This window comes from Pipistrellus kuhlii, unplaced genomic scaffold (assembly GCF_014108245.1).
Source record: "Pipistrellus kuhlii isolate mPipKuh1 unplaced genomic scaffold, mPipKuh1.p scaffold_m20_p_6, whole genome shotgun sequence".
NCBI classification, from domain to species: domain Eukaryota; kingdom Metazoa; phylum Chordata; class Mammalia; order Chiroptera; family Vespertilionidae; genus Pipistrellus; species Pipistrellus kuhlii.
The window spans coordinates 19,319,571-19,347,340 of NW_023425562.1; the positions used below are offsets into that span (position 1 = coordinate 19,319,571).

A 27,770-nucleotide genomic window follows, 5' to 3' on the forward strand; every position below is an offset into this window, starting at 1 on the left:
TCAAGAACTGACGGCTGGCAGAGAACACACCACACCCACTGTGGGCAGCTCTGACGTGACTGCCTTGTCCCCTGTACCTGGGCAAATAGATTTCCCTTTTTTTTTTTTTTTTTTTTTTTAGCAGAAGCGGGTGAACGGGGGAGAGATGAGTCGATAGAGAGAGAGAGACACTGATTTGCTGTCCCATTCGTTTATGTAGCCACCAGTTGCTTCTTGTAGGGGTCCTCGCTAGGGACCACACCCACAGCCTTGACGTCTCAGCACGATGCTCTGAGTACCCGGCAGGGCTGGATGTTATTTTTTAAACTGAGATAATGAGCTGCGTTAACATGTCAGTACATAAAGCCGGCGCCAGGGAGAGCCAGGGGGCTGCACAGCTGAGAGGAGGGAGTTCCCACGGAAAGGGTCCTCAGTGCCGGACGGCTCCCCCAGCTCTGACCACTGTGCACCCAGGATCTGGCCCTTCCCGCCGGAAGTGGCTCCACTCCCGCACGCTGTGACGGTCACCGGGGAGGGCAGAGAGCCGCCTGCGGTGGCCAGTGCGAACGGGACCTCGGCGGGGCGGGAGAAGCCTGCTCCGTGCGTCACTCAGAGGCCGGCTCTTTCATTCTGAGAGGAGCTCACAGCCCCCGGGGCTGTGGACCCAGCGGTAACGTCTGCCTCCTCCTTGTCGCTCCTTCAGCGTCAGCTCCTGGCAGTGGGCAGGACTCCCTTCTGAGCGGCGTGGGGCACTGCACACACCGAGCCTGAGCCCGGTGCCCGGGGGAATGAGGGCCTGGGGGGAGCGGGCGTCCTTCATCTGGCCCCTCGGGGGCAGCGGCGAGGGCAGGGAGGGCCCTGCAGCCTGTGCCTGCACAGGAGACCTGGCCCGGCTCCCTGCCGCCCGGGGCACTTGCCGTCACAGTTTGTGTTCGGGAGGAAGAGCGGGGCCCCCTCCCAGAGCTGGGAAGGGTTAACAGCTGGGAAGCTGGTACCCGGAGCTGGGCACACAGGAACTGCTCAGTATCTGCCAGCCTCCTTGACTGTTACTCAGCCAGAGACCGGACTCAACCAATGACGAAAAGGTGCACAGGTCCCATTCCTACACACCAGCAAAATAGGAACTAAGCTGCTGAAATAATAAGGGAGCAAAACTCACTTTACTTAAAGAAAGAAAGCCTTTAGCCAGGCCAGCGAGGCTCAGTGGCTGAGCGTTGGCCTGTGGACCAGGAGTCATTGATTCCCGGCCAGGGCCTAGGCCTGGGTTGTGGGCTAGATCCCCAGTGGGGGGCATGTAGCAGGCAGCCGATCAATGATTCTCATCACTGATGTTCCCTCTCCTCTCTCTCTCTCTCTCTCTCTCTCTCTCTCTCTCCCTCTCCCTCTCCCTCTCCCTCTCCCTCTCCCTCCCTCCCTCCCTCCCTCTCCCTTCCTCTCTGAAATCAATAAAAATATGTATTAAAAAAATAAAGTCTTTGGAAAAATTCACCGGCCAGTGGGCTCTGGGGCACAGGGTCCCACCCCACTCACTCTGTCCTGCACCCCAGGGTGCCGCAGTGCAGGTCCCTGAGCTTAAACCGCCGATGCCTCCGTCCAGGCAGCAGGGGGCACTGGCCCCTCACACGCCCGCACGCTCGGACACTCGGGTAAGACGGGGAAGGAAATGCCGAAGGAGCCTTCCCTGTGGGACCCCCACTCTGACGGGGGATCCAACTCTCCAGCAGAACGTCATCAACCCGCAAGTGGCCTGGCAGCGAGAAGGGAAGTGCTGTGGAGGAGAGGAGAGGAGCAGGGGCAAGGGGGGAGAGAGAGAGAGAGAGAGAGAGAGAGAGAGAGAGAGAGAGAGAGAGTGTGTGTGTGTGTGTGTGTGTGTGGTGTGCGGAGGAGGGGGGTGTGGGGAGGAGGGGAAAGTTAAATAGGAACTTCAGGGGAGGCCTGAGTGCCCACCAGGGGTCTCTAGTCTCAGCTCTTCCCTGAGCCCCCGGGACTTCCAGGAGCCCCTCCGAGGGCCAGGGGGCGGGGCCCCGGTCCTCCAAGTGGGAGCCCCGCCCAGACGCCAGGAGGCCAGGCCCGCCCCAGGCATGGGGGCACCTGGCGCAAAGGCTCCTTCCTCAGAGGAGACGGCATCTCCCCCGGCATCTCCCCCCCGGGACGGGCCAGGGCAGGAGTCCCCTCCCTCGTCCAGGCCTCCCTGAGCGAGAGCTGAGCAAGGACCCGCGGGGGTGCGAGGCTGCCCGGGCAGCCGGAGGCAGAGGTCTGAGAGGTGCCGGAGGTCAGGGCGGACAGCAGGGCACGCACAGGGCGCCGTCGGGGTACGTCCCGGGGGAACCTGCTGCAGCCTGAGCAGAGGGCTGGCTCCGGCGGAGAAGGCTCCGCCTGCAGCCTGCGGGACACCCGGGGCAGGTAAGGGCAGGCGCGCTGGCCAGGCAGGAGGCCCTGCGGCCACCCCCTCTGGGTGTGGGCAGTGAGCGCTCCTCACAGGTATGTTTTGGGTGAAGCAGAGCTCAGACAACCCTAACGTGTACCCCAGGAGCAGGCACCCCGTGTCCAGCCGCTGTGCACAACCTGCATTTGTAACCTCAACAGCCACCAGGACCTCTGTGCTCAGTGCAACAGCTACTGCCTCCACGGAGAGGGGAGGAAAAGCACAGTGACCACACTGTGCATCACGGGCGTCCCTCCCGTCCACTGCTGTCCACTGCTCGAGGGACATTACCAGAACGACTAGCTCTGAGCACCCGGAGTCAGGGCCTCGGAGGGCGTGGCTGCTGCTGCAGCACAGGCCTATGTGCCCGGTGACCCCGCCTCCCCCCCCCCTCCCCCCAGCATGGCCAGCCAGCGTGAGCCTTCGGGGCAAGTTCCTCCTGTCCTGGTTACTGTCCCTGCTGGAGAGATGTGCTTATTTTTAGCCATCATGTGATTCTCCAGTATTTTCCAGCTCTGCTTGAGTCACTCTGGTTTCAGACTGTTTTTCATTGGGGAGTTGGGGTGGGGTGGGGTGGTTAGAGGGGTAAAAAAAAAACAAAACACAACAGGAAAAGAACTCATTTTGAAATGGCTCAAGTGTTAGAAATTCTTTTAACCGTTCCTTGGTCATGCATGTATTCCTCTTGATAAATTGATTGCACACCCCTCACGTCTTGGTGGAAAAGTAAGTGTGCTTGAGGACACGTTAGGTGCCAGCCAACCACCACCTTAGTTCAAAAGTCTTGCTTTTAAGTTGTCCTCGGAGCAATGCCTTTCTCGGAATGGCGGGGACCCTCACCCGGGGAACAACACGCTGCGGGACCCCGACAGTCAGCGGGGCGCGCCCTGGCCGCTCGCGGCAGCACTGAGGAGAGCGCCCGCACACGGAGCCAGCCACCTGAGACCACGCTCAGGAGCGACCACAACACCGGCATCCTGGCATCACTGTCCTCCTGGCGTACAGCGGTCCTTTAGGCAAAGAGCTTACACCCCCAGATGGCCATTTTGGGGGAACACGAGTCCTCAATTACTTTACGATGTTCCAAGTCCCTGCCGATTCACCACTGATGTAGTAAGTCTGTTGTCCCCATTAACACTGTCTTACCCAGACTCCCTTGCAAAGAGAGATGTGGTCAGAGGCCACAGCGCCGGTTGGAGCGCAGGCACCTGAGAGCCCGAACTGCCCGCCTGGAGTCACCGCCTCTCCTCCGCTCCAGGCGGCTCCTGCTCCGGCGTTCTCCGCTTCCACCGGCCACGGAGCCGCTGCCTGGGACACACCCTTGGCTTCCCTTGCCTTTGCTCTCACGCCCGATCCCCATCGGTTTTGTGGATGGCACCTCTTTAATGTCTCCACAACCCACATGGCCACCCTCTAGCTAGGCCACCCTCCTCTCCTACAGGGTTTGCTGCGACAGCTTCTTCGCGAGTCTTCTGGATCGGCTAAGTTCTCTACACCTCAGAGCACGTCTGTGCTTAAACCTTCCAATGACTCCCCACAGTCCCCATGATGAATTTTAAACCTCCGTGACCGACAAGGCCTATGGTGGACGCCACCCCCCCCAACACACACACACACACAATGGTCTCTACCTCCTGGTGCTCCCACCGTTTTGTGGTTCCCTCTCCTATAGTGTGAGTGGGACCTGTAACTTGCTTTTAACCAACAGAATATGGCAAAGATGATGGTTATGGAACTGTACATATGACTGCTTTCCTGGCATACACGCTGGAGAGACTCTCCCTACCACCCCGGGAGAAGCCAGCTGCCATGTAGTAAATACCGAAGCCAGAAAAAGCCACAGGATGAGGTGGCCTCTAGAACCCAGGGCAGCTGCCTGTAAGAAACGGAAGCCTCAATCCTTCAGCCTCAGAAAACTGCCAAAAACTTAAAGGAGCTTCCCCGGTTGAGCCTCTGATGAGACCACAGCCCCAGCGGATACCTGAAGTGCAGCCTAGTGAGACCCTAAAGCAGAGAACATAGCTAAGCTGTGCCAGGGCTTTAGAAGCTGTAGACAGATCTGTTTTAAGTCGACAGGTCTGTAGAAATTGTTTTTGCAGCAACAGACTATAAACATGACCTCTCAACCCATTATACAAGAGCCCTGCTCACCTCTGCAGCCTCACATCTCAGAGTTCATAAAAAGTGCACTTCACCGAATACAGCACGTTCTCTCTCAACTTCAACATGCTGCTGCTGCTCCTGCTTGCAGTGGTCCTTCCATCCCCTCCACCTGGCTGACTTCTACTCATTCATTAAGTCTCGGTCATACCTCATTCCCCCCCAAACCCTTTCTAGACCAGCTCACGTGGTCTTCCTACACAACCCAGCAGCACTCACCTCACTTTACTGTTATTATCTATTTTTCAAAATATTTTTTATTGATTTTTTTTTTACAGAGAGGAAGGGAGAGGGATAGAGAGTTAGAAACATCGATGAGAGAGAAAAAGATCAATCAGCTGCCTCCAGCACACCTCCTACTGAGGATGTGCCTGCAACCAAGGTACATGCCCTTGACCGGAATCGAACCTGGGACCCTTCAGTCCGCAGGCTGACGCTCTATCCACTGAGCCAAACCTGTCAGGGCTGTTATCTATTTACTGTGAGGTTGCCTCACTAGGCTGCAACTTCCTTGAATCACTATTTCTCCAAAATCTCTCACCGTGCCTTAGCAACCATTTGCTGAAAGACTAGATGAATGAGAATTCAAGTAAAGCTTTAGCAAAAAAAAAAAAAAAAAAAAAGCAATAAATAGGAATTGTTGTTGAAGTATTTTCTGAACGATGGGGCAGCACACCAGCTGTTTTCTAAGCTACAGAGCAAGGGGCTCTTCAGGTGGTGAGAATGGTTGGAAAGAACTTCAAAAACACTCGTGTTGGCGTAAGTGCTGCTGCTGCTGCTGCTTTTTCTTTTTAAAAATATGTTTTATGGATTTTCCACAGAGAGGAAGGGAGAGGTATAGAGAGCTAGAAATGTCGATGAGAGAGAAACATCGACCAGCTGCCCACCGGGGATGTGCCCGCAACCAAGGTACATGCCCTTGACCGGAACCGTACCTGGGACCTTTCAGTCCACAGGCCGAGTGCTCTATCCACTGAGCCAAACCGGTTTCAGCTGCTGCATCTTCTTGATCTAAATGCAGCGATTCCACTTAAACCAATCCAACAAACACTGAATAGGAACCTTCCACATATCAAGTAATTGGGAAGCAATGACTGAACAAGACAGAACTGGTTGACAGCTTTAAGTCACCTAATTCAAAGGGAGTCTAGAAAATTCTTCAAGTCAAAACTGGTTTCTATTCCCACCCAACATACCAAGGGACAGAGAGGTTCACCGGTGACCTCATACTCTGTTCACGGAAATGATAAATGCTAAGCGCTGCCTTTTGAGGCCTGGCAAGTTTTAGCGTGAGGCCGAGAGGCCAGACATCCAGCTATTACACCGCTGGAGAGAGAAGGGACGATCCATTAGGAATACGTGGGTTTCAGTTGCGGAGCCCGTGAATATTTCAGAGGGAGCAGCCGGAGGAGAAAGCCCGGCGCTGTGTTACAAGGACCCGATGCCGTACAGAGGGCACGGAGGGCTTGCTCTCGGGGGTGGGCAGGCGGGCGGGACAATAACGCAGCCCCCGGCCCCTCCGGCAGAGTCCCTGTGCGGGCAGAGAGCCCGGCTCGCTTCAGGACACGCCAGTCTGTGCGAGGGGCTTGCTCCCGACTTCGCCATCGCCCAGGCCATCCGCTCAGAGAACTCTTTAATGGAAGGATGAGAAAATCAGAGGTTAGCCCTACTCACCGAGGGCTCAGGAGCCAGGGCTTTGGAGCTGGGTGGAGGCCTGGCACCGGTGGCGTTACCGGCCCTGCGTTTATAAATGCTCACAGAACACGGTAGCCCCCACCCCAGAGTCTGTCACAAGGATGAATGGGAATGTTTGGGAACTTTTATTTTATTTTAAAAATATATTTTATGGATTTTTTTTACAGAGAGGAAGAGAGAGGAATAGAGAGTTAGAACCATCGATGAGAGAGAATCATCGATCAGCTGCCTCTTGCACACCCCCTACTAGGGATGTGCCCGCAACCCAGGTACATGCCCTTGACCGGAATCAAACCCGGGACCTTTCAGTCCGCAGACCGACGCACTATCCACTGAGCCAAACCGGTTTTGGCTGTTTTGGAACTTTTAAAAATTATGACTGTTTTTCAAAATAACTGCCACCCAAAGAGAACAGCGTGTGCTCTGCGTTAAGCCTCTCCGGCACTGCCCAGCCTTGTATGTCCGCCACACACAGGGCGATTGGAAGGCGGTTTGTGGAAATTCGCTGAGCTTCAGGATAGCGTGGGGAGGAGAGAACAACAAAAAACCAGACCAAACCACGTGGTCAAGCTTCAAATCTAGGGTTGAATTATCTGATCATCTGTCAAGGAGGCGTCTCAAAGCATGAAGCAGGACAGAAACGAAAACTGCATGGCTCTTCCCAGGACGAAGCCCGGGCGCCCCCCTGGGCGGTGCCAGAGATCCCCACCTGAAGCTCCTGAATTCTTCAGGACGCGGCTCTCTGCGCCCGGAATCCCAGACGCACAGGTAGGCAGTCTCCTGGCAGGGCAGCGAGCTCACCTTCTGTGCTGTGGTCTATCGCCATTACAGGCAGGGAAGTGCAGTTCCAGTTTTTCTTCTTGAAGGAGAGAAGTAAGCCCAAAGCTAGCAATGTGTGTATCTTTCTTCCATGGGGTGGAGAGGTAACTGGAGGAACAAAGCCCCCAAGCCCCCTCTCCTTCCAGGGAGCAGGGGATGTCCCCGAAGAGTTTGCCGAGGCCACGATAAGCGTTTCTTGCCATTTTCTCCAGGTCTGAACGTGGCGAAGGGGCAGCCGTCTGCTGGTACGCAGCAAGCAGTGGGAGGGCCTCTTGTGGACAAGCCCAGGGGATGCGATGCTGACAGAGGGCAGGGACCGAGGGAGAGGCAGAGCACTGTTCACGCAGGAAGGAGAGGTGCTGACCTCTATCTGAGAAGATGTCTTGCTAATCATGGGATTCCTAAGAAAAAGGGACCTCTTCCTTGTTTTGAATCGATACTACCTGACCTAAAATTAACATTTGGTCCTTGAAGAGTTAGGTGGTTATGTGTGTAGTACAGTAGTATATGGTTAGGTGGCTGGGGGCTGAGATAGTGGCATCAAGCAGGTACACACTGGGAAGCTGTAAGAATAAACAGGCATGATTCATCTTGACAGGAAGGTGATGAAGGGATCAAAGGTGCCTGTGCCTAGCCTATCGATACAAGGCTCTGATGCCATTATGAACCTAGTCCAGGGGTCGGCAAACTCATTAGTCAACAGAGCCAAGTATCAGCAGTGCAATGATTGAAATTTCTTTTGAGAGCCGAAATTTTTAAACTTAAACTTCTTCTAACGCCCAGGCCGTGATATTTTGTGGAAGAGCCACACTAAAGGGGCCAAAGAGCCGCATGTGGCTTGCGAGCTGCAGTTTGCCGACCACGGACCTAGTCTAAAGAAAAGTCATGGAAACATGCATTTCTTGGAGTAAGTGATGGCTTTGGAGTGAGAACAATGTTTGTGTTGAAGGAGTGGGGCTTCTCCAAAAGCAAATGAAGACTTGTGTCTTGATAATAAGGAAAAGGAAGTCCTGCATAACGGCACAGGCTTGGGTGGAATTTAACTTCATATGTACGTTTTATGTGGACTCTGAGTTAAGTGCCTGTTAAATAAATAAACATCAAAACTCTTTGGAGCAATATAACAAAATCCAGAGTCTCCACAACAGGACATCACAATGCCTAGGATGCAATCCAAAATTACTCAACATATAAAAAGCCAGGAAAATGTCACATGTTCTCAAAGGAAAAGACAATCAACATATAACATCTGTGAGATAGAATGGTGGAATTAGCGGACAGAAAGTTTAAAGCAGCTAACTTAACCATGCTCAGTGAAGTAACGTACGCTCAGAATAAATGAAAAGGTAGGCAATCTCAGCAGAGGCAAGAATGGAAAATCTACAACTGAAAAAATACAATTGTTGCAAATTTTTAAAAAGCTCAATACTAAAATGGAGACGCTGGAGGAAAAGAGGTAAACTTGAAGATATATGAATAGAAACCATCTACTCTAAAGAATAGAGACAGCTCTCAATTTGTTCTTAATTCTGTCACCTCTTTTACCCAGTCCCCCAACCCTCCTCCCTTCTGGCAGCCATTAGTATGTTCTCTGTAACTTCGAGTTTCTATTCTGTTCATTTTGTTCTTTAGATTCCACATATAAGGGAAGTCACATGGTCTTTGTCTTTCTATGTCTGACTTATTTCACTTAGCATAAAAATATCTAAGTCCATCCATGCTGTTGCAAATGGCAAGATTTCATTATTTTTTATGGCTGAGTAATATTCCATTATATATATGTACCACAGCATTTTTATCTAATCATCTGTTGATGGGCACTTGGGTTGCTTCCATATCATGGCTCTTATAAATAACACTAGAATGAACTTAGGGGTGCATCTATCCTTTCAGACTAGTATTTTTTTTTTTTTTCCAGGTATATACCTAAAGGTGGAATTGCTGGGTCATAGGGCAGTTCCATTTTTTTTGAGGGACCTCCATACTGTTTTCCACAGCATCTACAACAAACTGCATTTCCACCAACAGTGCGAGAGGATTTCCTTTTCTATACATCCTCACCAACACTTACTGTTTGTCGATTTATTGATAGACATTTTGACAGGTATGAGGTGATATCTTATTGTGATTTTAATTTGCATCTCTCTGATGATTAGTGATAATGAGCATCTTTTTCATATGCTTATTAGCCACCTATAGGCCCTCTTGGGATAAGTGTCTATTCAGGTCTTCTGTCCACTTTTTAATTAAATTGTTTTCTTGGCATTGAGTTGTATGAGTACTTTATGGTATATGCAAAGTACAACATAGGGAATATAGTCAGTAATGTATATTTATATAAAATGCTAAATGACCGACTGTCCATCCATCTGACTGTCCAACCGACTGACTGGCTGCTACATGTGATGCGCACACTGGCAATTTAAAAATAAACGCTGACTCACATATGCACAACACATATAAAGCTCTCACTGGTGCCAATCACACGACAGGGTGGGGGGCACAGCCTCAGGTCCCCCGTCAAGCCCCACCGGGTGGGGACCGTGGCCTCCGGTCCCCTGGCCTCGGTACCGGGGTGGGCTGTGTGGCCTCAGGTCCCTTGGCCCCGACGTGATGACCATTTGGATATTAGTTCTTTATTATATAGGATTTTCATATACATTTCACTAATTTTCTTTCATCTCTGATACTTCTATTATAAAGGGCGAATAATGCAGAGAATCTAAGATGGCTGCACAGGTAAACACATAGCCGCAGCCGCACACAACAATTTCAATAAAATACAACTAAAATATAAAATGGACATTACCCAGAACTACAGGAAAGTCGACTGACTAGAAATTCTACAACAAGAAGCAAAGAGAAAACCAGAAGGAAGTGCGGAGCTGTAAAAGCCTAAGGTACGGAGACACGCGGCGCGTGGAGAGGACGGAGCCGGAGAGGAGGGCGGCTGAGTGCCTGGCTGGCGTTCCCTAGCGGGAAGGAGATAAAAGCTCCAACTGTGCTAGGCCCCAGTTCCGACTGCTCTGAACCCCAGTTCTAGGCCAGACCCCGGGGACCCAGGCTCAAACAGAGGGAGCTGGGCTGTAAGGCGGAACCCCGGGGGAGCGGCAAAAGGAGGTCCCAGAGGTGCGCACATTGCGCGGAGAGAACGGACGGTTGGCTGTGCCGCGGGATTGCCCTGGTGGGAAGGAGACAGGGGCTCCAGACTGCTCTGAACGCCACCTCCATCTCTACTTCCAACTGAACTGAACCCCAATACCGGGCTCATTGGGGGAGAGCCTAGACTGGTAGCAGGAGAAAATCGAGGGCACCTTTCTCTCAGAGGCGCTTGCAAATAGTACTGAAGGACCCTGAGACTCAGGAGCCGAATAGGGCGGGGCTGACAGAAGCCAAAGCTGTAGGCTCCATCCTGAAACCCCGCCCCATCAGGGAAGCTGCGAAAATGCCAAGACAAAATAAATCACAAACGAAAGAAATGGAGGACAAAAAGCGACTGGATATAGAGTTCAAATCTATGCTTATAAGGTTTTTCAAAAATTTCCTAGAAAAGATTGATAAGACCTCTGAGGATAAGAAAAGGGATCAACTAGAATTAATAAGGAATCAACAAGAAATGATAAGGGATCAACAAGAAATAAAGAATACGTTGTCTGAAATAAAAAATATTATACAGAGTCCTAAAAACAGAATGGAAGATTGCAAGAATCAAGTCAAAGATTTGGAACATAAAGAGCCAGAAGATACTCCTCCGCAGAAGCAAGAAGGTAAGAGAATCCAGAAAATTGAAGATAATGTAAGAAACCTCTGGGACAACTTCAAGCAAACCAACATCAGAATTATGGGGGTCCCAGAAGATGAGAGAGAGCAAGATATCAAAAACATACTGAGATCCAAGATGGCTGCGCCCAGGTGAACACCTAGCCGCAGCCGCACACAACAATTTCAATAAAATACAACTAAAATATAAAACGGACATTGCCCAGAACTACAGGAAGGTTGACTGACTGGAAATTCTACAGCGAGAAGCAAGGAGAAAACCAGAAGGAGGCGCGGAGGAGCTGGAAAAGCCCAAGGTACGGAGACGTGGCGCGCGGAGAGGACGGAGCCGGAGAGGAGGGAGGCCGAGTGCCTGGCGGGCGTTCCTGAGCGGAAAGGAGAGAAAAGCTCCGACTGTGCTGGGCCCCCAACTGCTCTGAACCCCGGTTCTGGGCCAGACCCCGGGGACTCAGGCTCAGCCATAGGGAGCCGGGCTGTAAGGCGGAACCCCGGGGAGAGGCGAAAGGAGGTCCTGGAGGCGCGCACATTGCGCGCAGAGAAGGGATGGTCGGCTGTGCCGCGAGATTGCCCTGACAGGAAGGAGACTGGGGCTCCAGACTGCTCTGAACACCACCTCCAACTCCACTTCCAACTGAACTGAACCCCAATACCGGGCTCATTGGGGGAGAGCATAGACTGTTTGGCAGCAGGCGAAAATCGAGGGCACCTTTCTCTCAGAGGCGCCGGCAGCAGCGAGCACTGAAGGACCCGCATAGGGCGGGGCTGACAGAAGCCAAAGCTGCAGGCTCCACCCTGAAACCCCGTCCCATCTGTAACTGCGAAATGCGACAACAAAATAGATCACAAACGAAAGAAATGGAGGACAAAAAGCGTCTGGATATAGAGTTCAAATCTACGCTTATAAGTTTTTTCAAGAATTTCTTAGAAAAGATGGATAAGGGCTACGAGGATATGAAAAGAGATCAACTAGAATTAATAAGGAGTCAACAAGAAATGATAAGGGATCAACAAGAAATAAAGAATACATTGTCTGAAATAAAAAATATTTTACTGAGTCCTAAAAACAGAAGGGAAGATCGCAAGAATCAAGTCAAAGATTTGGAACATAAAGAGCCAGAAGACACTCCTCCACAGAAGCTAGAAGGCAAGAGAATCCAGAAAATTGAAGATAATGTAAGAAACCTCTGGGACAACTTCAAGCGAACCAACATCAGAATTATGGGGGTCCCAGAAGATGAGAGAGAGCAAGATATGGAAAACATACTGAAAGAAATAGTGACAGAAAACTTCCCCTACCTGGTGAAAGAATTAGACTTACAAGTCCAGGAAGCGCACAGAACTCCAAACAAAAGGAATCCAAAGAGGACCACACCGAGACACATCATTATTAAAATTCCAAGAGCAAAAGACAAAGAGAGAATATTAAAAGAAGCAAGAGCAAAGAAGGTAGTAACCTACAAAGGAGCACCTATACGATTGTCAGCTGACTTCTCAACAGAAACCATGCAGGCCAGAAGGGAATGGCAAGAAATATTCAAGGTGATGAATAGCAAGAACCTACAGCCAAAAATAATCTACCCAGCAAAGCTATCACTCAGAATCGAAGGCCAGATAAAGAGCTTCACTAATAAAAAAAAGCTAAAGGAGTTCATCACCACCAAACCAGAATTATATGAATTGCTGAAGGGGGTTCTTTCAGAAGAGAAAGTAAACAAAGATAAAAATTATGAACAACAAATACATAACTATCAACAAGTGAATCTAAAAACCAAGGAAATTAAAAAAATCTGATGAACAATATTAACTGTTGAATATAATAGAATCAGAGGTATGGAAGGGGAGTGAACTGACGATTCTTGGGGTAAAGGGGAGAGGGGGGCGTGGGAAGAGACTGAACATAAACTGTGCACCTATGGATGAGGACAATGGGGAGAGGGGAAAGGGCAGAGGGTGGGATGGGAACCTGGTGGAGGAGAGCAATGGTGGGTGGGGGGAAAGGAACATTTGTAATAATATGAACAATAAAAACTTATTAAAATAAAAAAAAAATAAAAAAAAAAAATAACAAAAACATACTGAAAGAAATAGTGACAGAAAACTTCCCCAACCCAGTGAAAGAATTAGACTTACAAGTCCAGGAAGCGCACAGAACTCCAAACAAAAGGAATCCAAAGAGGACCACACCAAGACAAATCATAATTAAAATTCCAAGAGCAAAAGACAAAGAGAGAATATTAAAAGCAGCAAGAGCAAAGCAGGTAGTTACCTATAAAGGAGCACCTATACGATTGTCAGCTGATTTCTCAACAGAAACCATGCAGGCCAGAAGGGAATGGCAAGAAATCTTCAAGGTGATGAATAGTAAGAACCTACAGCCAAAGATAATCTATCCAGCAAAGCTATCACTCAGAATCGAAGGCCAGATAAAGAGCTTCACTAATAAAAAAAAGCTAAAGGAGTTCATCACCACCAAACCAGAATTATATGAATTGCTGAAGGGGGTTCTTTCAGAAGAGAAAGTAAATAAATATAAAAATTATGAACAACAAATACTATCAACAAGTGAATCTAAAAACCAAGGAAATTTAAAAAAAAATCTGATGAACAGTATTAACTGTTGAATATAATAGAATCAGAGGTATGGAAGGGGAGTGAACTGATGATTCTTGGGGAAAAGGGAAGAGGGGGATGTGGGAAGAAACTGAACATAAACTGTGCACCTATGGATGAGGACAATGGGGGGTGGGGAAAGGGCAGAGGGTGGGTTGGGAACCTGGTGGAGGAGAGCAATGGGGGGGGGGGGAAGGGACATTTGTAATAATATGAACAATAAAAATTTATTAAAAAAATAATAAAATAAAATAAAAAAATAAAGGGCAAATAATGTTATTAAAATATTTGTTCTAATTAATTTCCTTTCAATGTGCATGAATCCGTAAACTGGGCCACTAGTATGGTAATAACTATGTGTGGTGCCAGGGGGTACTGAAAATATTGGGGAGAAAACATAAAGTACATGTCTGTTTAACCCCTAAGCTGTACCAGAAATGAATAAAAAACAATACTGAATGTAAACTATAATTGAAAACTAAAGTTTAAAAAGAGAAAGAGAGAGAGAGAAACAGAGAGAGAGAGAAGAAAGAAAGGGAGAGAGAGAATATATCCTCAGGGATCTGTAGGATAATTTCAAAGGCTCTAACATACAGATAAAAGGAGCCCTAAAAGGATAAGATAGAGAGTGTGGAGCTAAAAAGAACATTTGAAAAAATAATGCCTGAAAAACCTACCAAATATAGTAAGAGTCATAAACTTGCAGATTTAAGATGTTTAATAACTCCAAAGCTAGATAAATTCAAAGAAAACCATGATTAGGCACATCCCAGCCATACTACCGGGAGCCAAAGATAGAGAAACTTGACTTTAGAGCAAAACAACATGTTATATAAGGAGAAGAAGGATTAGAATGAATATGCACTTCTTATCTCTGGAGGCCACAGACAATGAGCAACAGCTTTACAATGCTTAAAGAAAGAGAAAGACTAGTCTGTGTTCTCTGTCTGGGGAAATATTCTTTAAGAATGAAGGTGAAATAAAGATATTTACAGAAAAAAGAAACTTAAAGAATTTATTGTCACTGGACCTGTTCTATAAGAAATGCTAAAGAAAATTCTCCAGTCTGAGGAGAAATGAAATAAGCAGGAAACTCAGATGTTCAGGAATGAAGAACATTGGAAATGATAAAAATATTAAAAAAAATAAATAAATCATTCTTCTCTTAATTTAAAAAAATATATATACATGACTGTATAAAGCACCACTGCTTCATATAAACCATGTTAAGTATTTTAAAAAGTTCTGGTAACAACATTAAAAATTTTTAAGATACTAATTTTAGACGAAACCGGTTTGGCTCAGTGGACTGTGGATTGAAAGGTCCCGGGTTAGATTCTGGACAAGGGCATGTACCTTGGTTGCGGGCACTTCCCCAATAGGGGGTGTGCAAGAGGCAGCTGATCGATGTTTCTCTCTCATCATGTTTCTAACTCTCTATCCCTCTCTCTTCCTCTCTGTAAAAAATCAATAAAATATATTAAAAAAAGATACTAATTTTAAAATATGCAAAATATATACCAACTATAATTTCTATATGTAATCAACATAAAAATTATTAGTTGTTTTATTTTTTCACACTAAGTCTTCTAAAGCGAGCATGCATTTTACACAGACAGCGTGTTTCAATGAAGAATAAGCACATCTAGAGTGGTCAAAAGCCACTGTATTGAACAGTGTTGATTTAAAACAAAGGTTTTAACACTTTCTTCAGGGGCTTATAACATATGTAGATGTAATATAGATGCCAATTATAACAAAGGATGGGGAGGATGGTGGCCAGGGTTCCACATTTTTACATGAAGCAGAATATTAATTTTAAGTACACTGTGAAAAAATAAGAATATATACATACTGTAATTCTTAGGAGAACCATTAAAACTTTTAATGCAAAGAGATATAGTTAAAAAGACAAAAGATAAATAAGGATGGAGTGCTAAAAATGTTTTAAAAATCCAGAAGACAACAGGAATGGAGAAACAGAAAAACAGAAAACAAGTGATAATATGGCAGATCTAAACCCAACCAAAAACATTTAGCTGAAATGGACTGGATGCTCAAATGTCCAGAGATGACGAGAATTAATTTAAAAAAAATGCCAGACACAATTGAATGCTGCTTACAAGAAAAATACTTTAAATAATAAAAACAGAATTAGCTTGTCAGGGAGAAAGATATACCATAGGGACACTGAGCATAAGAAAGCTGGAGTGGCTCTGTTGAACCGGATAAAATAAACTTGAAGACAAAGGTATCATCAAAGTTAACGAGGGTCACAAGAAGGCACAAAGGTCAGTTCATCAGGATGACTTGATTGTCACAAGCATGTGTGCAACTAATAACACGGCCTCCTGTTCAGGAGACACGGAGAGCAGTGAGGGAGGACAGGCAGCGCCACATTCGGTGCTCATAGCCTCTTGGCAGCAGTTGTCAGAACCAGACGGCGACAAACAGACGAGGGAACACAGAGGATGTGAGTCACACCACCTACGGCCTGCTCTTTCTGACACCATCTACTACTGATGTTCCTAAAATACCAGGCGACCGCAGAATACCTATCTTCAAGAATTTGTGGCATGTTGACCAAGAAAGACCATATTTTGGGTCGTAAAGTCAAGATCAAAACAAGCACAAAATCCACTATAAACTGCTACATTTCATAGCCTTTCCTAAACAAACAAACAAACAAAAAATTTTTGGGAAAATGAAAGCAACTCTTCTTTCCCCATAGCGGGTGACAGGCGAAGCTCACTTCAATTACAGGTGCTCAGTGATGCCCAGACAATGCTGAACAAATGAGTAAACTTGATCACCTTGTTCAGGTTGTATGAACAGCCGCAGGGAACCCCGAATCCTATATACAATAGTAAAAGGCTAATATGCAAATCGACCGAACAGCAAAATGACCGGTTGCTATTACGCACACTGACCATCAGGGGGCAGATGCCCAATGCAGGAGCTGCCCCTGGTAGTCCATGTGCTCCCACAGGGGGAGCGCCGCTCAGCCAGAAGCTGGGCTCAAGGCTGGTGAGCACAATGGTGGTAGCAGGAGCCACTCCGCCTCTACTGCAGTGCTAGGGATGTCTTATTGCCAGTTTAGGCCCAGCTGCCATCAGTCAAACATCCCACAAGGGTTCTCAGACTGTGAGAGAGGCTGGGCTGAGGGACCCCCGAGTGTAAGAATTTCATACACCGGGCCTCTAGCTAGCGATAATTGAGAATAAAAGTATTCAAGTATTCGATACAGTTTTTGAAAAAGTGGTATTTGTTTAAATATACATTTACAAATTTAATTCTGATTGTTCAAATACTTCATTCTATTCTTATTCTCAGGTTGCTTCTTTTTTTGAAACCATTTTTCTAGTATTTCTGTTAATCTGATTTTAAGTCTGGAAATCTGACATCCCTGAGGAAAAGAGGAAACTTAGACACAACTTCCATAGCAACTCTAAATCCTTCACGCTGTATTTGTGCATGGGAATTTGATTTAAATACATCAATACACGTGAATTTGCAATGTGTCTAAGTTGTGATTGCCATAGGAACCGCACCCTCCAATTTTCTTTTAAGTGTAGTTAAGTGCTTAGCATAAAAACCGGTCCCCCAACGGCCACCGCAAGTTGCAGATATGGCTCACAGCGGTGATTTACAAACATCACGGCTCAGGACGGCATATGCTTTGGGCAGGTATCTATCACGATGAAAACGTGTATTTTAATACATGCTCCTTGTTAACAGACCAAAAGCAATTCCAGGCGCAATTCCTCCTCACGCAGAGCGAGTAAAACCTGCCAGGCAGTCGTCCACTCCTGCTTGACGGCCTCTGCTCACGCCAACGCCTGTACAGCCCAGGCCAGCAGCCCAGGTGAGCCACCCAGCCACACGCACACACCTGTACAGCCCAGGTCAGTCACCCAGCCACACGCACACACCTGTACAGCCCAGGTGAGCCACCCAGCCACACACACACACCTGTACAGCCCAGGTCAGTCACTCAGCCACACGCACACACCTGTACAGCCCAGGTCAGTCACCCAGCCACATGCACACACCTGTACAGCCCAGGTGAGCCACCCAGCCATACGCACAACCTGTACAGCCCAGGTCAGTCACCCAGCCACATGCACACACCTGTACAGCCCAGGTGAGCCACCCAGCCATACGCACAACCTGTACAGCCCAGGTCAGTCACCAAGCCACACGCACACACCTGTACAGCCCAGGTCAGTCACCCAGCCACACGCACACACCTGTACAGCCCAGGTCAGTCGTCCAGGTGAGCCACCCAGCCACACGCACACACCTGTACAGCCCAGGTCAATCACCCGGCCACCACCGGGCTCCATGGCTTCACTGAACCCACAGAACATCCTGCATCTGTACTGAGACGGCAGAAAAATCCAGCACGTGCTCACAACACAGAGTGCACCATGTGGGTGGAGCGCCACCATGTAAGACACAGGAGACAACCTCTATCAGCCGTCCGTACGACGGAAGAGACGTTTTCTTGCCACTGCAGACAGTCCCTTCTGAATTATCAGCACTCGGATCACCGGTCACGTCCCGTGCTAATCCAGTCCCTCTGCCCCAAGATGCCCGGGAGCCTCCGCTTACCACTCCTAACGTCTCAGAGTCAGGACGTGCGAGTTAACTTTAATCTAAGGAAATATCTGGGGGGAGAGAAACCCACTGTGAAACGAGTCAAGTATTCCCAGGCCCAGGTGGACGGAGCGGTAAGACGGCCGCGGCTCACCTGCGGTGGGGGAGTTGGCGTGGTGCGACTTCTTGGGCAGGTTGAAGATCTGCTCGCCGGGGTCGGGGGGCGGGATGGCGTCCTGCCCTTGCCGCGCCTCGACGGGGTCGTACTCCTTGCCGTCGTAGTTGGCGTCGTAGAACTTCTTGAACCACTGGATGAAGTCCAGGTTGTCCTGGAAGCGCCCCTTCACGAGCTTCTCCACCGGGATCACCTGCAACAGGAGGCCACGCTGAGTCCCAGCCCGGGCGCGGGCGGTGGGTCAGCGCAGCGGCCCCTCCGCCAACCGTTCCCGGTGTCTGCCACCCACACCACGGGCTCTCCCCCGGCTTCTCAGTATGTGAGTGGAGGAAAGGCACAGACTGCATGGACTTCAGCAACGGTCCTTCTATGGGCGGGGATGGGGGAGTGAGGGTGGGGATCCAGTCTACCTCCATTTGCATCTCTCTGGGACAAAATTTAAAAATCCAAAGGAGAGAAAAGGAGAATTTATGGGCGGAGTTGGAGAATCTGCATGTGTATACCATGCTGGACATTTCCACACGTTTCCTCACTGGAACGTCATATACCAGGTGAACTGGTTAATAATGCGGATTTTGTAATTAAAGAAAACATCTTAATTTCAAGAGAAACATCAAAAGTGCTTTATTCAAAGTAATGTCCATCGCTAGCTACACATTTTCCCCATCTTTAGGGTAATTTGTGGATATCGTCCCAATAGAACTTTTCTTGTTTTGAGGCAAACCATTCAGAGACTCAATTTTCCACTTCTTATGTCTTGAAGTGCTGCTCAGAAAGTGCCATCGATCTGAACAAGTGGTAATCTGAACAGGTGGGTTAATACTTCCCAGGCAAGATCTTTTTTTCTTTTTTTTAAATATATTTTGATTTTTTTACAGAGAGGAGGAGAGAGGGATAGAGAGCTAGAAACGTCGATGAGAGAGAAACATTGACCAGCTGCCTCTTGCACACCCCCTACTGGGGATGTGCCCGCAACCCAGGTACATGCCCTTGACCGGAATCAAACCCGGGACCTTTCAGTCTGCAGACCGACGCTCTACCACTGAGCCAAACTGGTTTCGGCCCAGGCAAGATCTTTTAACGTGTCTTTAACTGGCTTTAAAGTGTGTGATGGTGCATTATCATGAAGCAAAATTACTTTGCTGTGTCTTCTGGAACATTCTGGTCATTTCACGATCAAAGCATGGTTCAAATTGATTATTTATTGTTGGTAGCAACCAGTATTAATGGTTTCACCTGGTTTTAGAAGCTCATTATATACCACACCTTCCTGATCCCACCACAGAGCATTGTCTTCTTTCCGAAGCCACTTGGCCTTGCAGTTGATGTTGATGGTTGACCTGAATCAACCCATGATTTTGTGCATTTGGGATTCTCAAAATAAATCCACTTTTCATCGCCAGTCACAACTTGATGCAAAAAAAGACTTTCTTTCGTGCTGTTGAGCAACATTTTACTGATGACTTTTCCGTTTTCCATTTGTCTTTTGTTCAGTTGACGTGGCACCCATTTTCCTTCCTTTAAAATCTTTTCCATTTCTTGTAAACGATCGGAAATTGTTTGCTGAGCAACGTTGAATCTTTCTGCAAGATGTTTTGAGTTTGACACGCATCTTCATCCAATAATGCTTGTAATTGTTGGTCTTCAAACTTTTTCTGTTGACCCGGACGTCTCTGTCTTTCACATGGAAATCATCACTTTGAAAGCGTTTAAGCCAGCGTTCACAAGTATCCTGAGATGGAGCATGTTCACCGTAAGCTTCCCAAAGTATTCAGCAGCACTTTTCTTCAAAGTAATGAATTAAAACTTCCTGCAAATGCTCTTTTTTTGGGCACGAAATTTGACATTTTTAAGTGTAAAAATATCTATGATGTTAACATCTTCAGAAAATTCGACATATCAAGTTTTGAAGCTTGCTGTCATACAATAAAATAGCATACGTATCAAATCGCACGTATATCAACGTGTAACTACAGGTATTATAAAAAAATCCGCATTGTTAACCGGTACACTAGTAACCACAGGGAACGGGGTTTCAGTCCTATTTTGTAGATGGGTAAACTGAGACTCAGAGACTTGAAGTATCCTTTGCTCAGCCCACGCTGCTCCCACGGTAACCACTGGTTCTCCAAAGGAACAGAATACACGAAGAACTGCGGTGGCACCTGGCAAACATAAGCACCTGTTATTTGCAGCGCTAACGCAGTGTCTACGAGGGTTTTCGGTCTAATGGCTACATTAAATAAAAACCTACAAATACGGGAAGCTAGGGTGGATGCCCTATGCGCTGCACAGACCCCAACCTCCTGCTAAGAGAGTCAGATCTGTCCCATTGACATCCACTGTCCATTTCCCACCAAGTCCACGTTAAGGAAAGAAGGTGCACTGGACGGAGGCAGCCCGGAGTCTCCTACCTTATCCACATTCATCCGCTTGAAGGACGCCTGCAGGAGCTTGAAGTTGTGAATGTACTCGTGCTCCAGCTTCGCCTGGAACTTCACCTTCTTCAGACTGATGCAGCCGGGGAAGAGCATGTCCATGAACTGGCAGTAGGCCGCTCCTGGGGAGACGAGAAAGGCGCGGGCGTGAGTCTTGCCACCCGTCCCGGAGCCGCTGGGGGCGCTGGGCGGGAGGGGAGGGGCTGTCCTCTCCCGCAGCCTCCCGGCCCTGTGGGCCCCTCCTGCCACCCAGACCCTCCTGGCCCCCGGCCTGGGTGTGGGCGGGAAGGGACGGTGCCCGGTGCCTACAGCGTCGCCAGGGGGCGTGGACAGTGAGCACACCCTCAGACCCTCCTGTCCAGAAACGGGGTCAGACAGCTCTGCTTAGCTGTGGTTTCTTTCATCCAGGGCCACGTCATCACAACACATCAACGTAAGCTAAACAGCAGCCACTTTCACAGGCGGCAACGCCTGCAGTGCTGGTGGAATGGTGGCTCAGGAGACACACAGGCCAAGCAGCTCATGCTGTTTCACAACAGGGGGCAGGTGAGATGCTAACTAGCCCCCCCCCACACCCCGCCCCACAAACGGGAGCAGGGGCAGACCCGCCCCGTCCGGTCCCGGCCACGGAGGTCCCCCGGGCCACGGAGGAGGGCGACTCTGCAGCCCGCCGAGGCCCCGCGTCACGCTGCTCTGACCGGGAGTGAAAGCCACAGAAACGCGCAGAGCCCCAGGCGATGGTCATAGAGAAAAGGTTTACCTGGAAGTCTCTCGTTTTCTAAAATGAACTTCAGATCATGACAATGTCAATTAGAAAATCCCTGCCAGGCTATGTTGACTGATTCAGATATTCTTTTTTTAAAAATATATTTTATTGATTTTTTTTACAGAGAGGAAGAGAGAGGGATAGAGAGTTAGAAACATCGATGAAAGAGAAACATCGATCAGCTGCCTCTTGCACACCCCCTCCTGGGGATGTGCCCGCAACCAAGGTACATGCCCTTGACCGGAATCAAACCTGAGACCTTTCAGTCCGCAGGCAGACGCTCTCAGATATTCTTTATGGTCAAGTGTGAGGGCGTCGAGGATGGGCCTTTCCGGAACACGAAGGCTCCTTTCACCTGTGTGTCAGGGTTCTGAGTGAAGCCTTCCGTCCTCAGGCGACTCGCCTTTACCTGAGGAACCCATGGGTGTCCCGTGTCAGAGGGATGCTGAGCATCCTTTACTGGGACAGGGATCCATGGGGAGAGGGAAGAGCAACACCAGGGCTTAGGCTAAGGGCTGCCAGACAGGAAATGGCGGGCCAACTCCCTCACGGGGAAGAGCATGCAGTGATGAGCAACAGGCAGTCCTTACATCCGGAATGCCTCCTCTTAGATACCGGCACCCTACACTGACAGATCCATCTCTAGTCAAGCAGATGGGTTCTCTCTAAAACAAGACGAGACAGTACAAGCCAAACAAAAACACCAGGGAAGGTACGAGAAACACCCTGACCGTGGGCGTGCTCACCATTCAGCCATTCAGTTCTCTCTCCTGAAGTGCCACCAGGGGGGGTGAATTCCAAAAGCCACCTTCACATTATTTTTAAAAAAATGGAGGTGTCTAAATACACAGTCTCATTGCTTACTCTTTCAACATTTTTCACTTTTGTAGAGTTTAGCACAAATTTTACCTATGCAGGGCCAGATTCTTTGTAAGAATCCACCAAATCACTTACTAGAAAATGTAAAAATAGCTCTTGAGAAAAACAACAATAAACTTAGAAGAGGGAGCCAGAGAAAACCACTGTTTATGCTCTGGTATGTACTATTTTTTTTAAAAAAATGTAACAGACCATGATTCCCTTCCTGAGTCATATAATGTTCTTTACTAACCTTTTTAATGGCTTTCTAATTTTTACAACATGCTTAGCAATTTTCCCAAACCAAGATTACATAAATATTCACATGCCTTTTCTTCAAATACTTAAATATATATATATATATATATATATATATATATATATATATATATATATATATATGTTGATTTTCCACAGAGAGGAAGGGAGAAGGATAGAGAGCTAGAAACATCGATCAGCTGCCTCTTGCACATCCCCTACCGGGGCTGTGCCCGCAACCAAGGTACATGCCCTTGACCAGAACTGAACCTGGGACTTTTCAGTTCGCCGCAGACCGACACTCTATCCACTGAGCCAAACCAGCTTCGGCTTTTCAAATACGTTTATGGTCTCAGGCTTTACGCTGACATTCTGAACCACGTGGAGTTTATTTTGGTCTCTGACAGATACAGGGCGCTTCTAGCCATGCTGACCCACGTGTGAGCGGAAATCGGGCTCTCCAGCATCTGGGCACCTTCCCACCTGAGTTGATGCTCCAGGGCCCCACCTCCTCCTCTAGGAGCACGAGTGGGCAGACACCGCCCCCCTCCATCCCCCCCCCCCCCCCCCCCCCCCCCGCGGTAAACACGCAGGCCCAGCACCGGGCTCTGCACTGGGCGCTCGCTGGGTCTCAGGCCGGAGGGGGCGGCAGGAACACACAGGCACCTGAGAACGCAGTCCGGGTGGCAGCGGCGGGTCCAGAGAAGTGGAATAGCCTCACCACGTGTCCAGGGCCCCAGTGGGCCGTTCCCGGCTCCTGAGCATCGTTTGGTCGCTGCCATTTTCTGAGTTTGGTTTCCCACGGATGCCGCTGCCCAATATCCTTCCTTTAGATCAGGGGTGGGGGACCTTTCTTCCTACAGGGCCGTGTAGATACCGATAATGTGAGCCCAGGGCCACACAAACTTCTCCACTCAAACATCAGCCTGGATGTTAGGCCAGGCATTCAGTGAGCTCACCCCGAAGGCCCTGGCAGGGCCGGACCCATGACGCCACAGGCAGCGGCGGCCGCACGCTCCCCACCCTGTATGAGGCGTGTTCTGCTCAGGCTCGCCAGGACTGTTTTCTTCTAGTTGCAACCCAAAAGTCAACTGATAAGGGTAGCTAAGTGCTGAACACCATTATTTCACAGATGACCTATACTTTCCCCACTGAGGGAAAACAGCATCTTTGCTAAATATAATATTACTTTCCAAATACATGCATTTAGGTCTCTTTCTAGATTTAAAACGCACTACTATCTGTAGAATAATTTCCCCTTTCCTCCTAAAAATTTTCTTTAATTTTATCCTGCAGTTATCCTTTCCATATTTTTTAAATTTGTTATTCATGGCATATAGAAAATCAAAATTTTTTTTAAAAAAATTTATCATTACTACTTAATAACAGAACTTTACTAAGATATATATATATAATGCACACACCATAAAGTTCAACCTTTTAAAGTACATTTCATGGTTTTTAATGTAGTCTCAGAATTGTGCATCCATCCGAAGATTTTAATTACCCCCAAAAGAAATGCCATACCTATTAACAGCAACTCTCTCTCCTCTCCTCCCCCAAAGCTCTTGTAACCACTAATCCATTTTCTGTCTCTATGAATTCGCCTAATTTTGATATTTAATATAAATGAAATAATGAAATAGGTGGCCTGTGTGTGGTTTCTCTCACTTAGCAAAAATCTTTCAAGGTGCATCCATGTGGTGGCCTACCTGAAGCTCATACTCCTTTTTACGGTTGAGTAATACTCTACTGTTATTATTGAATATTACGACTATACACGTTTTGCTGTCCATTCGTGCTGCTATGAAGACTTGTGGACAAAATTTTGCATGGACATAAGTTTTTAGTTCTCTTGGGACACACCTGGGAGTGGAATATGCTAGCTCTATATTTAGCATTCTGAAGAGCTGCCAATGTTATGATTTTACGTATTAATATATACTTTTAATAACTTCTTTATACATGTACAGTATATAATGCATATATATATTATACATATAATAAACATTTTACCTCTCTCCTGCCCTCCCTCTCCTCCTATACATATTTACACACACACACACATAGAAATATAACGACTATCAAAATCTCAGAGCGCTTTCCTTGAAATACGATGCAATCTTTGAAGAAGGCATCAAGCTATATCAGTTCCTGCCACAGCTCCTCACATCGCCCACCTGAAGTTTTCACAGGCCAAGAAGCTATTCTACAGAAATGCCTCTATCACTGAGGGACTTGGTCCCAACTCTGCCGTCTTACGTGGTGCTGATGAAGAAGGGTCAGAAGAAACCAGCGCCCACCTTCCTGTGCGGACACATCTGCACGGTGAGATCTAGCCGCTTTGCAATAGCCAGTCTCTCAGTTTACCACCGGCGCGGACAGGGAGGGGGCGGGGAGGGACCGGGCGCGGCTGCTGCTCCTCGGAGCTAAGCCTTCCTCATCTCGAATGAACCGTGACCTGTCATCACACTCTTCTAGGCCAGCAGTCAGTCTTCCCATCTGCAAAACGTCAGGCTGCACAGACCTCCCAGCTCTAAAATTAGCCCACTCTCTAATTCTCAACGTCCCTTGGAAGGGATACCGGGCATTTCTGCTAATTTGGAGATAATGCTTCATCCTCATATGACTAAGACTTCTTTCTGCCAGTGCTCCTGCCCCCGGCCACGGCCGTCTCTGTCACAGTCGCCGTGAGAGACACGAGTGCGCGTCTGCACACGCTCCCAGGGGCGCCGCCCACGGACGCCCTCCCGGACTGCAGGTCAGGGGATGCCATCTCCCACGCATGCCCTTTGAGCTCTGGGCGTGTATCTACTCGGCAACACAACCACCTTTTCTTCCTCTCCAGTAGGTGAATATTAAATCACTTTCACTTTAGAATAACCTTTCACGGTAGAATTTAGCTGAATAGTAAACAGCTTTCGTATTCATCACAAAATCATGCCAGCTCTTTCCGCTCTCAGCCCTGTCTTTCCTTGAACGGATCTTCCTGCAGAAAAGCATCTGTCACGTCGCCAAGGCCCACACCTCTCGCCGTGGCCGTACCCCCTCTGGGGAGCCAGGGCTTCCTTCCGAGGAGGGTGAGACTGCAAAACGGAGGGGCCTCTTCCCCACCGGCCGCCGCTCTGCCTGCTCTGCACAGGCCTGGAGAGCTGACGGCCGCTGTGAAATGATGCTCTGAAACGTGAATGCTTTAAAGGAACAGAAAATCCCCAAGTTCAACTGCATTTTTCTAATCCAACAAAAGCCCTGCTGCTGCACAGGCGGCTCTCGGCCCTGGTACGGGCGGCAGCCGGTAGCCCGGCACCACGGCCTCACTCCCCTCGGTCAGAGACCCCGTCTCCACTGGGCGCCCGCCTGCAAGTCCCAGGGCCCTCCTCTGAGCTCCCTGCTGCTCCCACACGGCTTGGAGTGAAGGCAGAAACTTTTAGTTCAGATTTTCCACAGATCCCACGGACAAGCGATTTCAAGCTGGTTCCATGCAGAGGGACGGAGTGACGACCAGCAGGAGGATGTCACGCCCATGGACAGACAGGAGGCCTACGCGAGCTGGGCAGAGTGCTGACCCCTCCCCCCCCCTCCGACATACATACACACACACAGCAGGTCCTCAAAGGCCACTTTGAGGTCCTCAAAGGCCACATCTCCCTTCTTTCACAGAGAAGTGAATCAGCCAGAAACCATTTCTCAGGCAGATGTGCTTGTGTGAGTATCAACAGATCCAGTAAAAGGCCTGTCACACACAGGACTGCGTGTCCATCCGGCTCCATCCGGTATGTGCCCTCAGGTTCTTACTGTTCCATGTGACAGGAAACCTTCTTAAGAATCTCAGGAGGCTGCTGCAAACATCCTGTCACAACCCGCCTTCAAGAACCAAGGCTTCCTGGCCGGGAGGCTCAGTCGGTTGAGCGTTGCCCATGCACCAAGGGGTCACCGGTTTGAATTCCGGGCAGGCATGTGCCCAGGTTATGGGGTGCATATGAGAGGCAACCAACTGATGTTTCTCTCTCCTTCTCCCTTCCTCTCTCTCAAAAATCAATAAAAACATTTTTTAAAAAGAAGCAAGAATACTTTTTAGAAAAAAGTTGTCTTTCAGATTTTTATTAAGAAGATTGCAGCCTTAGCATGTTTGGCTCAGTGGACAGAGTGTTGGCCCATGGACTGACGGGTCTCGGGTTTGATTTCGGTCAAGGGCATGCACCTTGTTTGCAGGCTGGAACCCTGACCCCGGTTGGGGTGCATGCTGGAGACAACCAATCGATGTTTCTCTCTGTCTCTCTCCCTCCCTTCCATTCTTTCTAGAAATCAATAGGAAAAACATCCTTGGGTGAGGGTTAACAAAAAAAAATTAAAAATGAAAAAAAAGACATTGCAAAGCAATGTTAAAAAATGAGATCTGTCATAAATTATCAAATATTAAGATCAATGTGCTGAGTTAAAGTGCTTCTTCATCAAAAAAATCAAGGAAGAATGAAGAATATTTTCCTTTATCTTTCAAAAGGAATTTTCAACAGAGTGAAGGTCTGCATACCAATAACCCTTGATTAATATTTAGGCATCACTAGTTTTATTAAAAAGCCAATTTCAGAGAAATAGCTAGACTATACCACCTAATAAAAGAGTAATATGCAAATTAACCATCACTCTGCTATACCCACCAGCCAATCAGAGTGAGTATGCAAATTAACCTCAACCAAGATGGCTGCAGCCACAGAGAACAGTTGAGGCTTGGGTTTCCCTGGCAATAAAGGAAGCCAAACTTTCCATACACCCTGACTGGCCTAGGCCTCCACTCAATGGAGGGGAGAGGAATGGAGTGCAGGCAGGATGGAGGATGGAAGAGGGGGAGGAGTTGGAGTGCAGGAAGGATGGAGGACGGAAGAGGGGGAGGAGTGGAGTGCAGGGACTGAGGATGAGGGAGTGGGGAGGGAGGACTTGGAGTGCAGGCAGGAACGCGAGGCAGAACAAAATGTCACTGGCTCCCAGGAGCCTGATACCTAAACTGGCAGCGAGAGGTCCCAGAGCGGAAGCCGAGAGCAAAGCTAAAGTTAGCGTCTGGCATTCCAGAGAGGGAAGGAAAGGAGGCACAAAGCGCCTTCTTATTACAAATAAAACACAAGTTAGAATGGTACATAGGAAACCCATCTTAAGAGGCCGTTTTCTTAGGAGGGTCATCAGAATGGAAAGTTCTAGAAAGCTGAACAGCTC

At 48.3% G+C, this 27,770-nt stretch overlaps 1 protein-coding gene across 4 annotated transcripts in view; it reads right to left on the reverse strand.

The window, feature by feature from the left end:
* Nucleotides 1–27,770, reverse strand: part of MAPRE2 (microtubule associated protein RP/EB family member 2) — a 106,446-nt gene that overhangs the window by 8,695 nt on the left and 69,981 nt on the right. For all 4 annotated transcript variants that reach the window (XM_036418645.2, XM_036418643.2, XM_036418642.2 and 1 more), the window contains 2 exons: nt 20,657–20,802; nt 18,222–18,435 (listed from right to left, as the gene is read on the reverse strand). In XM_036418645.2, the coding sequence (XP_036274538.1) occupies nt 18,222–18,435; nt 20,657–20,802 (360 nt within the window). The remainder of the gene's footprint in view (nt 1–18,221; nt 18,436–20,656; nt 20,803–27,770) is intronic.